Consider the following 12,272-nt stretch of genomic DNA (forward strand, 5'->3'; position numbering starts at 1 on the left):
CTCCTGGACTTGTCAAGCCTGGCTGCCCTGAGGGGGAGGTGAAGGGATTTCCGAGTTCTGGTGCTGTTCACCCAGAGTGCTGCTGAAGAAGGATTTCCAAGTGTGTTGCTCTAATGAGCATCCTTTGATGGTGCTCAGGCTATGGTTTGCCGAGACCAACCCCAACCCATGTTGCTTACCTGACCCCTTGGTTTTCTTTCCTGCCTAGCTGTGGGTAACTGCTTGTTCTGCTTTCTTATGCCTGAATCAGAGGAATTTGTGTTTTTCTGTCATCCTTTGCGCTCCCACAGGGTTTGTGCAGCATGTGACACTTGGTAACAGGCAGAAAGGCGAAGACAGGATCTAAAGTTTAATTTCCGTAGCGTCTAGTTTTAGGTGATTTTAGTGGTCTCTCCTCTCTTGGAGAGAGAATGGGGGGCACTCTGAGTTGCTGTGCAGCTTTTTATTTCAAGAGGGTGAGTCCTTTCCTCAGTGTTTAAAGCTGAGCTTCTTCAACCAGCTACATCTGCATAGGACTCAGTTTTGATCACTTCCATTTCTGCTGCTAATGAATCCCTGGCAGGGCTTCAAATGCAGTTTGGAAAAGTTGTGACAATGAACCTCAGTGTACAGAGGAGATGACTTCTAACTTGGTGGCTTAGCTGAAATGCTTGTGCTCTGAAATTACAGGGTTTCTTGTCTGTGCCGGTGTAGCTGCCTGCTCATTGAGATACGCATTTTGGTACAAGTAAGCAGGGGCTTTGCCTTACAGAGACGTGGAAAAAGCATCACAATGTCTAGGAGGCATCACTTGCTCTTGTGTGTGGGTTGGGCCTTGCTTTGAATTTTGCTTGAATTTGGGCTTGGTTGGGATGTTTTCTCTCCCTGTGTAAGAGAGAGGATCTGGCCTGCACCCAGTCAGGGTGTTCTCTGCAACTTCAGTAGTTCTCATGTGAAGCACGGCTCCTTCCCCCTCCGCCTTGGCTCTGATTGCCAGGGCTTCTCAATCTGGTGTTCAGGCTAGCAGCATTTGCTTGTGAATAGCCAGAGCTGGGATGCTGCTCTGAAGCAGTGGCTCTGCGGCAGTCTGGCCATAAGGAATGGTAGTGTACAGCACTGAGCTGGGTGCCAGCAGGATATGGACACCCTCTGTACAGACGGGAAGGTAGGATCAGGTCTGCTTTTCACCAACTGTTCAACTTGCCAGGGAGATTTCTGCAGATCTTGCAGAGTCCTGTGATCCTTCCTTCATGGGTGCTTTTGGTGTGGGTGGGTGGGAGCCTGAGGAAAGCTCAGAGCAGACCCATGCAAGTGGTGAGCTGACCACTTTCTGCTCTAGCAAACTTGGTCTATGAGTTAGCAGAGAACGAGTTAGCTGTCAGGTGTCTGCCAGCTCACAACCCTTGTGACAGTAAGGTTTTTTGCCTGGCTGATTTCACTTTTACTATGTTTTGATGTAAAATGGCTTTTTAATTGTGGCCCTTCTGAACTATAGGCATATGAGCAGTCTCCAGCCACAGTTGCTGCTATTACCGTGCATGCAGCAGTCTGTGACAAGGGACACGTAAGTGTTGTGGGCAGGAGTTAGTTATGAAAGTGGCCTAAAGCCATGATGGACTTCAAAGGGAACAGGCCCAAATGAGTGTCAGCGATAAGGGCACAGCTGAGAGTAGACGTTTTCCTGCAAGAGAGCAGCATTTGCTTTGGACTTGGTTTCTAAGTGCCCTGTGACTCTTTACTCTTCACTGGCCTCTCAGCTCCATAGGGCTCAGTGCCAAGACCTGGGGCTGCTGGCAGAGTAGGGCAGCTGCAGGAGCTTGTGCCACCACAATGGCACCATGTGCAGTTGTTGGGAAGCTCTTGGCTCAGTTCACAACAGTACCTGTGATGCTTTGGCCTTGTCCGGTTGCAGCAGTTCTGTCTGCTTTGCTGCAAGCCAGTCTCGTCTTGCTCTCCAAACTCATGGCTGAAGTGGAGTTAGAGTGAACATGGTGGTGGGAGGTCTTGTTAAATGGGAGTTGTGCAGTTGTTCCTTGCCACAAAGATGTGCTGTTATTTGTGTCTCACTAACAAACAACAGAGTGCAGCCAGCTGGTGTACAGGAGCTGCACTCAAGCTGGGTCAAGGCTTGGTTTGGTTATGTTGGTTTCTATTTCCCTGTCCTTGGCATGTTCCCAACTTGTGCTGTTCTCTGGGTTGAGAGGGAGTGAGAGGCTTGTAGTCCTGGGACATCGCTGCAGAAGGATGGGGGACTTGGTCTGTCTTGTTGCTGTGCTTCAGTCATTATCCCACAGCTGTGTTACATCACTGCCTGCATCATGATCAGTCTTGGCTTTTCATCACCCTTTTCTCAGCTCCTCTGTGCAGTCACTTCAGGCTCAGAAACAAATTTTCTTGCAGCAGTTAGTCACCTACCTAGGCAGGTGCTTTATAATTCTGCAGGAAGTTAGAGGGTTTCTGTGCAGACACCTAGTTTCCTATGTTACACGAAAAATAGTTACAGTCATCATCTCCCCACAAGTAGAGATGAAATAGAAAGTTTGGACAAAGGCAGCTCACCTTGAAATTGCCCCTTCTGGCATATGTCTGCAGATGCAGTGTCTGTCTCCTGTCTTGGCTATCCAAAAGGTGTCTTAGAGATTACTGGACCTTGAGTATGAGAGGAATCCGGTGAGTCTGTGATAGGTTTGGGTTGGTGAGGTATAGTATCTGAGTGATGGCTTGGTTGAGGACCCAGGACCCCTGTAGTTTTTCTGTGAAGTGCTGGAAATGTTCCCTGAGCCGGGGCTGAGCAGCTTCTCTTGGTCTGTGATTTCAGATGGCACTTAAGTGGTGCCAAAGACAACAGACCCCAGGAGCCTCTGTCCTCTATGCACTGCAAGCCTTGCTTGTGGTGAAATGGGGAGTGACCAACTGGTGATGGGCTTGGGGGTTGCTCCATGCTCCAGGGAAGACCCTGTCTCTTCCTTATGGCTCTGCAGGTCCCCAGGAACCCCTGGCTCCTCGGGCAGCCTGGCAGGACCAACCTGTTGCTGACTCCTCACACAGCCCTGTGTGTGCAGGAAGCGTATTAGTCTTTAATCCTCTAATTGAGAGTTTCAGTAACAACTTGTCTGTAAAGATCAAAAGCAGAGGTACAGGCTTCTTCCTGCCTGATTCCAAACCTGGGTGGGAAGATTCAGTTTCCCTGCACACAGGTGCCTCCTATTCTATACAAGCAGCTCTTGCAGCCTGGCAGAGGAGCTGTAGGGCTGCCTGCCCCCAAAAAGTCCCACAGGAGTAGTAGGATAGTATCGTGGCTTGGCTGAGTGCGGTTAGTAACCTTACCAGGATACAGATAATCACAATACCCATGCCTGCGTGAGAGTGTTCCCCCCTGGGTGCCAAGGCACGCATTGTCCATGGAGAGGGCTGTATTTCATGTGCTAAAAGGGCAATTGAAGGGAATGATGTGACTGGAGAAAGCCTTGGTGGCCATTTAGCATGTTATCAAGCAAGCTGCAGGGTGTGGAGGGCTGCTCCCATTGTGCAGGGAACAAAGCTGAGCTATTCACTGGCCTGCAACAGGCACTGGGACTGGAAGAAATGCCGTCGAGGTTTAGAATCATTTCTGTGCAGCCCTTGGAGCCCTGCCCAAGAGCTGACAGATACCATGTGAAGATGAGAGGGGGTGGGGCTGCCTCCCTCTGTGGTTTGCAGCCCCAATTCCTCCCTCACTGTGGCCCCGTGCAGATCTGCAGTGTTTCCTAGAAATAAAAGGAGATTCTTTTCCTCTCTCTCTGTCTGTCCCATCTGTGCATGGAAGTGAGGTCTTCAGCCTCAGAGAAGACCTTCACAGGGTGGCTCCCTTCCCAGCTGGCTGCTCTAAAGGCCAGGCTGGCCTGCTGGCTCTGCTGTTCCTGCACACTGCTCTCAGCACCCTCTTTCAGAGCCCTGTGTGCCTTTTGAGCTCAGCTCTTCCCATCAGTGAGTGAAATGAAGCCAGCATGCAGCCTTTGGTCAGGATTACCCATTGACCTGCACAGCCAGAGATGCGAGACATGCCCTTAGCCCACCCTGACAGCCAGCCCTTGCTCTGAAAAGAGCTGGGAAGGGGCTGGTGTTGGTTTGTGTGCAGCTGGAGGGAGCAGCTCAAACCCACAGCAGAATAGGCCATCTGTCACTGCTGTGCAGATCTGCTGGCCTCCGCTGCACTCAGCATTTCACCTTGCCATGTGTGCTTCTGTCCCCAGAGAGTTTCTCTCTGCATCACAGATAAATGTGGATTCTCACCAGCGTCTGGCATGTCCTCTGCCTCTGTATCCTCTTCCCGGCACCCAGCAATGGGCATGTTGTAGAATCCCAGACTGGTTTAAGTTGGAAGAGACCTTAAAGCTCAATCAGTTCCAACCCCTGGCCACAGGCAGGGGCACCCTTCACTAGAACGGGCTGCTCCAAGCCTCATCCAACCTGGCCTTGAACACTGCCAGGGATGGGGCAGCCACAGCTTCTCTGGGCAACCTTTGCCAGTGTCTGTCTACAGTGTAAGGCCTGGATGAAGAAAGAGGCAGGTCAGGAGCCTGTGCTCTGGGCAGGGTGATGGGAAGAGAGGGGACTGCTGTTCTTCTGGTTGTCCTGTGCTGTGGTTGTATAGGGCTGTGTGAGAAGCATTTTCCCCAAGCAGCTGCTGGTGTTTCTGAAGCAGCTCATTGCTCTGCATGAGTAATGGGCTGGCTGCACGCATACCATGCAGCTACAGCTCTAAAGAGCAGTGTGAATGGCTGTGGGGGCTCCTCTGGAATCCGTCTCTGGAGTGGCTCTGCTCAGTCTGCAGGCTACCCCACATGTGTTGGCATTCAGCTGTCATACAAAGGCGCTTGGCTCTCATAACTGTCCTCATCCAGAGTCTGGGTGCTACATCAGTGAAGCACCTCCTCCCCTCCATACCTCTGTCACCAACAGACAGTGAGACTAGCACCAGAACCTGACGGCCACGTCCCTGAGGGAGATGCAGTGACTTCTCCATGTCTGCATAAAGCTTGGATGGATATTCTTAGTGTCTAAGGCACAAAATTATGTGCTTTAAACATTTTGAGTGAAGGCTGCCACAGTAAGGCTGTTGGAAAATGATTTAAGAGCGGTCACTTTATTCTTGGCACAAAGCATAAGCATTGCTTCTCTGCAGAAACATAGCAGGTACTTGGAGCCTGACAGGTCAAGTGCTGTCAGGCTAGAGATGGTCAGGCTAGAGGTGGTCCGGCTTACCTTGGAGGCAGGCTGGGGTGTTTCTGCACATCCGCTGGTCTTGGGCAGTTGGTGGAAGGTGCCAAGCAGGCCTGTCCTGGGTGTTTTCCCTGCCTTGTGCATCTGATTTTAACAAATAACTGTTTTTACTGTGTGGTAAAGTTTCCTGGTCAGGCTTATGGCAACTGGTCACATCTTGTTCACTCTAGAGTTAAGCCTTGTCATCATCCCTGCTTTATTTACGAGTAGTGGCTCATGAGCCTGAGCAATTCAGATATTTGCCCTTCATTTTTATTGATGACAGACAGGTCTTTGTGCACAGTGTTTCGTGGTAAGGCACTCCTACCTTTTCTGTCACATCAGACCACATTTTGTCCTGCTCCTCTTGTTCTACTGACATGGCAGAGCAGTTTTAGCAAAGCCAACACACATACCACTGCTTTAGTTAAGCCCTGTGAAACTGCTTCCAGCATTCCTGGAGTATTAGAAATAAACTGCTGAGCTCAGTAGTCGACTTACCAGCACAAGCATGTAGCGCTGGAACAAGCAGAACCAGGCAGGTAGGCAGGGCATGGCACACTGCATGGGTGCCAGCAGGCACAGGAGATGCACAAGCTGCAACTGGGCTTGCACGGCCTCTGATTCCTACTTGCTGCAAGGATGGGGCAGAGCGCTTGGGGTGATCCAGAGCCCAGCTCTCACAGAGCTCCAGGCTTTTGCATACCATCAGTTCCAGGGAAGTGGCCTGGGGAGCAGCAGTCCCATTCCCTGCAGCTTACTCATGCCCTCTCGACCTCATCCCTTGGGGTCATGATGAGAATGGCTTGGCAAAGGAGGAGGGTGGGTTCCAGGTTTTATACCAAGCAAGGCCATACTGAGGTGTGAATTCCTGGAGCCCTGGTAGCAGCTTCCCCTGGGTCCCCTGCCCAGAGAGGACAAATGTAGCAGGCAGTGGGGGTGTGCAGGGACCTGTCGTGGAGGTGGGGCTGTGGCAGAGCAGCCAGCACAGCTGAAGACCTCTGCATAAAGGAGCTGTTTGTTTTGCTGAATTGTTAAAGCCCTATTGACAGTAGCAGCCCCCCCTCCTCTCACACTCGAGGAACTGTGGTGGCCACACACTGATCCTTTCTCTTGTCTTGAGGCACCGAGTTGGAGTTATTCTTCAAGCTCCTCTGACTAGCTGCTGCCTTTTGTCCTTGCTCTACAGGCATACGAGTGGGCCTTGGAAGGGATGCGGCACCTTGCCTGCATCAGCATGGAGGACTGCAGCTCCACTGAGCACTGCAGGGATGTGATCCAGTGCCTGGAGAGTTACAAGGGCCAGCACCCAAACATCAGTGATGCTCGGTTCCAGGAGATGAAGGAGCTGGCCTGTGAGCTGAAGAGTGACAAGGGACTCAAGCAGTGGAAGTTCGCATGGTCTAAATGCCAGGAGACCAAGCTGGTTTTTGAAAAGAAACTCGAAGCAGCCTTAAGAACAAGGAGGTCTCTGCTGTCAGACCAGAAACCAGCTTTGGGGGAGCAGCCCCAAGCTGGCAGCCTGTCCCGCCGGAGGCACTCTGAGGCGGCTACCTCCAGGTCCCACTGGGACAGGACTTGCAGCACACCCCACTGCTACAACAGGCCCAACTGCTCTCTGGGGTGGGCTAAGGAGAAGGTGCCCTCGCCTTCCTTTAGCTGCCCTGGTGATGTCAGTACTGGGGAAGAGCTTTCCTGCCAGGCCACTCTCAGCCCTGGTCCTCAGAGCAGAGTTTCTTTTGCCAGCGGGGCCTCCAAGTCTCCAAAGCTGCCTGAAGAAAAGCCAAGCCTAGAGAGTATATTAGAAACTCCAGAGGTGAAGCCATCCTGCACATCTACTGCTGCCTCTGGGAAGCTGCCTCCCAGGAGGATGCTCCGTAAGGCCCAAAGCTTTGACCTCCCCTGTGGTGAGAGCCTATGGGCAGGCTGCCAGAGGACACTGAGCGAGCCGGCCAGGTACGGCAACACCGGTGTCTTTATCAAGGGGCTGGAGGTGAGCAGCACCGAGCTGGTGGACAGGACGTTTCCTCTGCGGCAGCAAGGCACTCACAACTGGCCTGCAGACTGCCCGGTGCAGGAGGGACCGAGGGGCTGCCTCTCCGTGTCAGAAGCCAAGAGCTGGGGCAGGTAAGCGGCCATGATACTCAGTGCTCAGGTCCTCAGGGTATTGAAAAGGCAGCCAGCAAAGATGTGAAGGGCTCTGCAGTGACAGTTACTTTGGGAGAGTATACAGGGCAGATAGATGGAGGTGTAGCTCCAGCTACATACTTTGTTGTAGGACTGCAGCATGATTAGGCTACGGAGAGCCCAGGGATGTGGACTGTGCTTGAAGGGGGATCACAGGGCAGGTCTTTCAGCTGCTCTCACTGGAGAAGATTGAAGAAATCTGTGGAGAGACTTTTGACAAGGGCCTGTAGGGACAGGACAAGGGGGAATGGCTTTAACCTGATAGAGGGGAGATTGAGATGAGCTTTTAGGCAGAAGTTCTTCCCTGTGAGGGTGCTGAGGCCCTGGCACAGGTTGCCCAGAGAAGCTGTGGCTGCACCATCCCTGGCAGTGTTCAAGGCCAGGTTGGACAGGGCTTGGAGCAACCTGCTCTAGTGGAAGGTGTCTCTGCCCGTGGCAGGGGTTGGAACTGGATGAACTTTGAGCTCCCTTCCAACCCAAACCAGCCTGGGATTCCGTGAAAAATTGGTAGGAGAGATGAGAAATTAGTGTAGGGGGACTGCAGAGCTCCTCTTGCTGCTACTGCTCTGGATGGGGGAGGGCTGCAGACATCCCCTTCTGGACGGCACCTCTGATATCCTACCATGTGTCAGGAAAACTCATGTCAGGGGGTGAATACCAGCAGGCAGGAAAGTAATTGCTGTGCTTCTCACGGGAGTGATGCAGCAGTCCTCCTGTCCACGGGCACTGTGGCAGTCCCACTGTTGGGTCCTCTGAACAGTAAGAGGAGTTGCCCTGGGGAAGCCTTATAGGCAGGGAAGGCAGGCGCACATTGGAGTAGTTATGTTTGGTGCTTCACTGCCTCACAGTGGAAACCTCGAGTACCTAACAACAATCCTTTCAGAGACGTGCAGAGCAACCCGTGCTAGGAATTGCTGTTTGCTAACCAAGTGATACAAGGTTTGTTTCTTACTCTCATTTGTATTGGCACAAGCCTAACAGCACCTGGGTCCAGAGCTTCTGTTCTCCCAGGCTTAACTTGCCTCCCACAGCACCCAGTCGTCAGGTTGTCTCCTCCTCACAGAAGTTACCTTGACTTCTGCTGTCCCTGTTGTTTTAGGAATGCAGCCATTTGCAGAGCAGCCTGTTGTGTCCAGAGCAGGAGCTGAGTGGGCTCAGGGTTGTGTGTGTCTTGCTGAGGCTGGGTTAGGACCACAGCCAGCCCAGGGGCTCACCCTTCCTCAACAGAAAAGTCAATGAAATTCCTTTGATCAGCCACGAGCTTTGTCAGTGCTCAGGGTCAGAGCTGTCATGGACATTTGTGAATCTGAGCTTGGATCGTGCTCACGGGCCATCTCATCTCCATGCTTGGTCTCAGGGAGGGATTCTCTAGGGACAGTCCCATCCTCTGCAGGCACTGTGACTGCTGTAGCCCTGCTCCAGGCTGGGCCCCTTCAAGGCTGAGTGTTTCCTCTCACAGCAAGCTGCGTCACATCATCGATGAGATGGTAACCACGGAGCGGGAGTACGTGAGGTCGCTTTGCTACATCATTGACAGCTACTTCCCTGAGATGGAGCGCCTGGACCTCCCCCAGGACCTGCGTGGGAAGCGCAGCGTCATTTTTGGGAACCTTGAGAAACTCTATGACTTCCACAGCCAGTACTTCCTGCGGGAGCTGGAGAGCTGCTGCAACCACCCGCTTAGGGTCAGCCACTGCTTCCTCCGACACGTAAGGCACCAGCACCTAATCCTCTGGGCCGGGTTCCTCCAGACACATGTGGGCTCCTCTTCCCAGCAGTGCCTGTACATCTGGCTTCTCACCTTCATGTTAATGGGCTGTGGCTTTCTTTGGGACCCTGTGCTGGGTTGGTTTGTCCATTGCTAGCTCAAGTGCTAGGCTGGACTGGGATGGCTCTGTGAGGCTGAGCCCAAACGGCAGCAAATGCTCTTTGTCTTTCCTGTGGCTCTTCAGTACCAAGAGTCACTGTCAGGGAGGCAGTTTCTGCTCCTTAGAGCCCACATGCTTATGTAGAGATATCCCTTACCCTGTCTTCTGTCTGTGGTGTCCATGTAGAGTGATTTCAGTGAGGGGGGAGGTACTGACCTGCTGCTCTTCTTGGAGAGGGCTGCTAGGGAGAAGCACTTGCCACTGGTCTTAAGCTCGGCTGACTCTTGCATGTTTCCTGCTACCAGGTGAATGGTACCGGCTGGGGAATGTAAGGGACAAGAGCTAACAGGACAATGGATTAAAAAGTGTTAGCTACTTTACGAAGACAAGAACATTCCCTGACTCTTAACAAACTTGAAGCAAAGTCACTCCTGAAACAAAGTTGCTCCTAATGGCATAGGAGGCTTTGCTGCAGCCTGGGGAGGCAGAGCTAGACTCGACCGAGAGCATGGCTGTCGCTGCTTCCTGGGCAGGCAGTGTTCTCACATGGGATTCTCTTTTGCAGAAAGACCAGTTTGGGATGTATGCGTTGTATAGCAAGAACAAGCCGAAGTCGGACTCGCTGCTCGCCAGCCATGGGAATACCTTCTTTAAGGTAGATTCTACTGCCTGCATCATGATTGCTCTTGGTGTTTGGGTCTCTGATCTGTTTAAACAAGCCCAACTTCCCTGCTGAAGGCATGCTCAGCACTTCTGCTTTCCTGGCACAGCTCTCTGGACAAGTGTACATGGGGGGACAGGGGCAGACAAGCAGTGAGTGCTTTGGAAAGGAGCCCAGCACACAGCAGCACTGGTCCTAGGGCCTTGCATTTCCCTGCAGAGCAAAGAGAGCACCCCAGTGAGGAGAGCTGTATCAGTGCCTGCCTGGGGCACATGGGGTGCTCCACGGGTGCTGCTGCCTTCACTCTGCTGCATTTCTCAGTTCAAGCAGGTACAGCTCGGGGATAAGATGGACCTGGCCTCCTACCTGCTGAAACCCATCCAGCGAATGAGCAAATATGCCCTGCTCCTGAAGGACCTGATCAAGGAGTGCAGCGAGGCACAAGAGCAGGAGCTGGGATACCTCCGTGCTGCCGAGGAGATGGTGAAGTTTCAGCTCCGGCATGGGAATGACCTGCTGGCCATGGATGCCATCCGCGACTGTGATGTACGTTATTGTTCTCCCCTGCCCGGGGGGTGGAGCCACTTGTCTTCCCTGTATCTAGACTTAGGGTCTGTGGGTTGTATGGTGAACACCCCCCTCAACTTCCTACAGTGAACAGGATGCCAGTACAGCATAGAAGGACTACTGAGGCACAGGGCAAGGGAGCAGCAGGGCTTGGAGGTCTTGACCTGTTAGGACAGTGTGGACGCTGTTGATTTGAGCTGAGCGAGCAGCTTGTCACAACACGCTCCCTGGTACTTACTGGTAAGGCGGGGCAGCCTGTCGGCCCTTGCAGATTCCATTCTGCAGACTGCCTTGGGGCTTCCATCTCTTCTGAGCTGGTGATAAGAGAGCCAGGCAGTTTGCAAGAAGGAAACTGAACAGATGCTGAAGCGCAAGACAGGCCAAAATCAGCTAGGTGGGACTTGAGGGAGAGGCATGTGGAGTACAGCACTGGAGGAGGATAAACCCCCCAGGCTCAAGCTGCAGAAAGGTGGATCTGGGGCAGGAAAAACTGAGGGACTGGCCTCCTGACCCAAATGTGCTCCTGGCAGTTTGATGGGACTTGTTTCCTCTTCATCTCTTTTCTTTCCCCAAAAAGAAAGTTCTGACTGCTGCCTCCAGTTGTCACCCCAGAGGTTTGTCACATATCTGCTCAGGGTGACAGGAGAGAGTCATCTGTGGATTAGGCCTAGGAGAAAGGCACAACTCTCCTCTGAGCTCTGAGCCACTTGTTTCAGCCTTATGTGGCCTCCAGCAATGCCACACAGCCCCACCTCTTCCAGGAACCCTCCTAAGATGACACATAGTTGCCACTTCTTCACCACAGCCACATGGGACCCTGCCATCTGTGGCTGCCAAGACCTGATCCTGTGGGGTCTTACCAAGATGTGCCCTGTGTTCAGGTGAACCTGAAGGAGCAGGGGCAGCTGGTGCGGCAGGATGAGTTCACCATCTGGCTGGGCCGTAGGAAGTGCCAGCGACATGTCTTCCTCTTCGAGGACCTGATCCTGTTCAGCAAGCCAAAGAGGATTGAGGGTGGCTTTGATGTGTACATCTACAAGCGCTCCTTCAAGGTAAGGGCAGCCCCTGCAGCTCCCTCTTGTGCAGGAGGCGTCCATGGCTGGTTTCCTCATGGACACGTGGCTCTGAAATGGGAAGCAGGAGCACCTTCAGCAGAAGCACCACTGCTAAGCCTTCTTCAAGCTGTGCACTGAATCCAGAATGGAATACTTCACACTTTAATGCATGGGCCTGCTCTGTGCTATGAGGTGTGGGGCCAGGGTCTTCTGAGGGGACAGGTAATGTAGGGGAAAGGCAGTATGTGCGTGGCAGGGAGGTGGTGCTGACTCTGAGTGAAGTCCTGGGAATTGCCTGGGCTGTCTCTGCTCAGCAGCATCCAGGTAATACCTACTCCTGTCCAGATCCTCAGGCTCTTTCCTATTCAGTCTGCTGAACTGAGGGTAGCTCTGGCACAGGTTGTAAGCAGGGTTTACCCTTTCTGCTCCTTGTGGAAGCCCAGTTGATGCTTTCCTCTTTCTTTTTGTGGCAGACAGCAGATATTGGTCTGACAGAGAACTCTGGAGACAGCGGCCTGCGCTTTGAGATCTGGTTCCGAAGGCGGAAGTCCAGTGACACCTACATCCTCCAGGCCAGCTCAGCCGAGACTAAGCAAGCCTGGACCAGTGACATTGCCAAGATCCTGTGGCAGCAGGCAGCCCGCAATAAAGGTGTGATTCCTTCCTGGGGCGTCTGTGCTGCGAAAGGTGCGGGAGCCCTGTTCAGCTCATGCT

At 52.9% G+C, this 12,272-nt stretch overlaps 1 protein-coding gene across 6 annotated transcripts in view; it reads left to right on the forward strand.

Annotated features, from left to right (window-relative positions):
* The window catches only part of PLEKHG4 (pleckstrin homology and RhoGEF domain containing G4), a 97,191-nt gene that overhangs the window by 79,608 nt on the left and 5,311 nt on the right, over positions 1-12,272 (forward strand). For 5 of the 6 annotated variants that reach the window (XM_065662023.1, XM_065662026.1, XM_065662027.1 and 2 more), the window contains exons 14-19: positions 6,410-7,347; positions 8,867-9,116; positions 9,841-9,930; positions 10,258-10,482; positions 11,385-11,555; positions 12,032-12,245. In XM_065662023.1, the coding sequence (XP_065518095.1) occupies positions 6,410-7,347; positions 8,867-9,116; positions 9,841-9,930; positions 10,258-10,482; positions 11,385-11,555; positions 12,032-12,245 (1,888 nt within the window). The remainder of the gene's footprint in view (positions 1-6,409; positions 7,348-8,866; positions 9,117-9,840; positions 9,931-10,257; positions 10,483-11,384; positions 11,556-12,031; positions 12,246-12,272) is intronic. The other variant, XM_065662024.1, reaches the window with a different exon arrangement.

This window comes from Lathamus discolor, chromosome Z (genome assembly GCF_037157495.1).
Source record: "Lathamus discolor isolate bLatDis1 chromosome Z, bLatDis1.hap1, whole genome shotgun sequence".
NCBI lineage: Eukaryota > Metazoa > Chordata > Aves > Psittaciformes > Psittacidae > Lathamus > Lathamus discolor.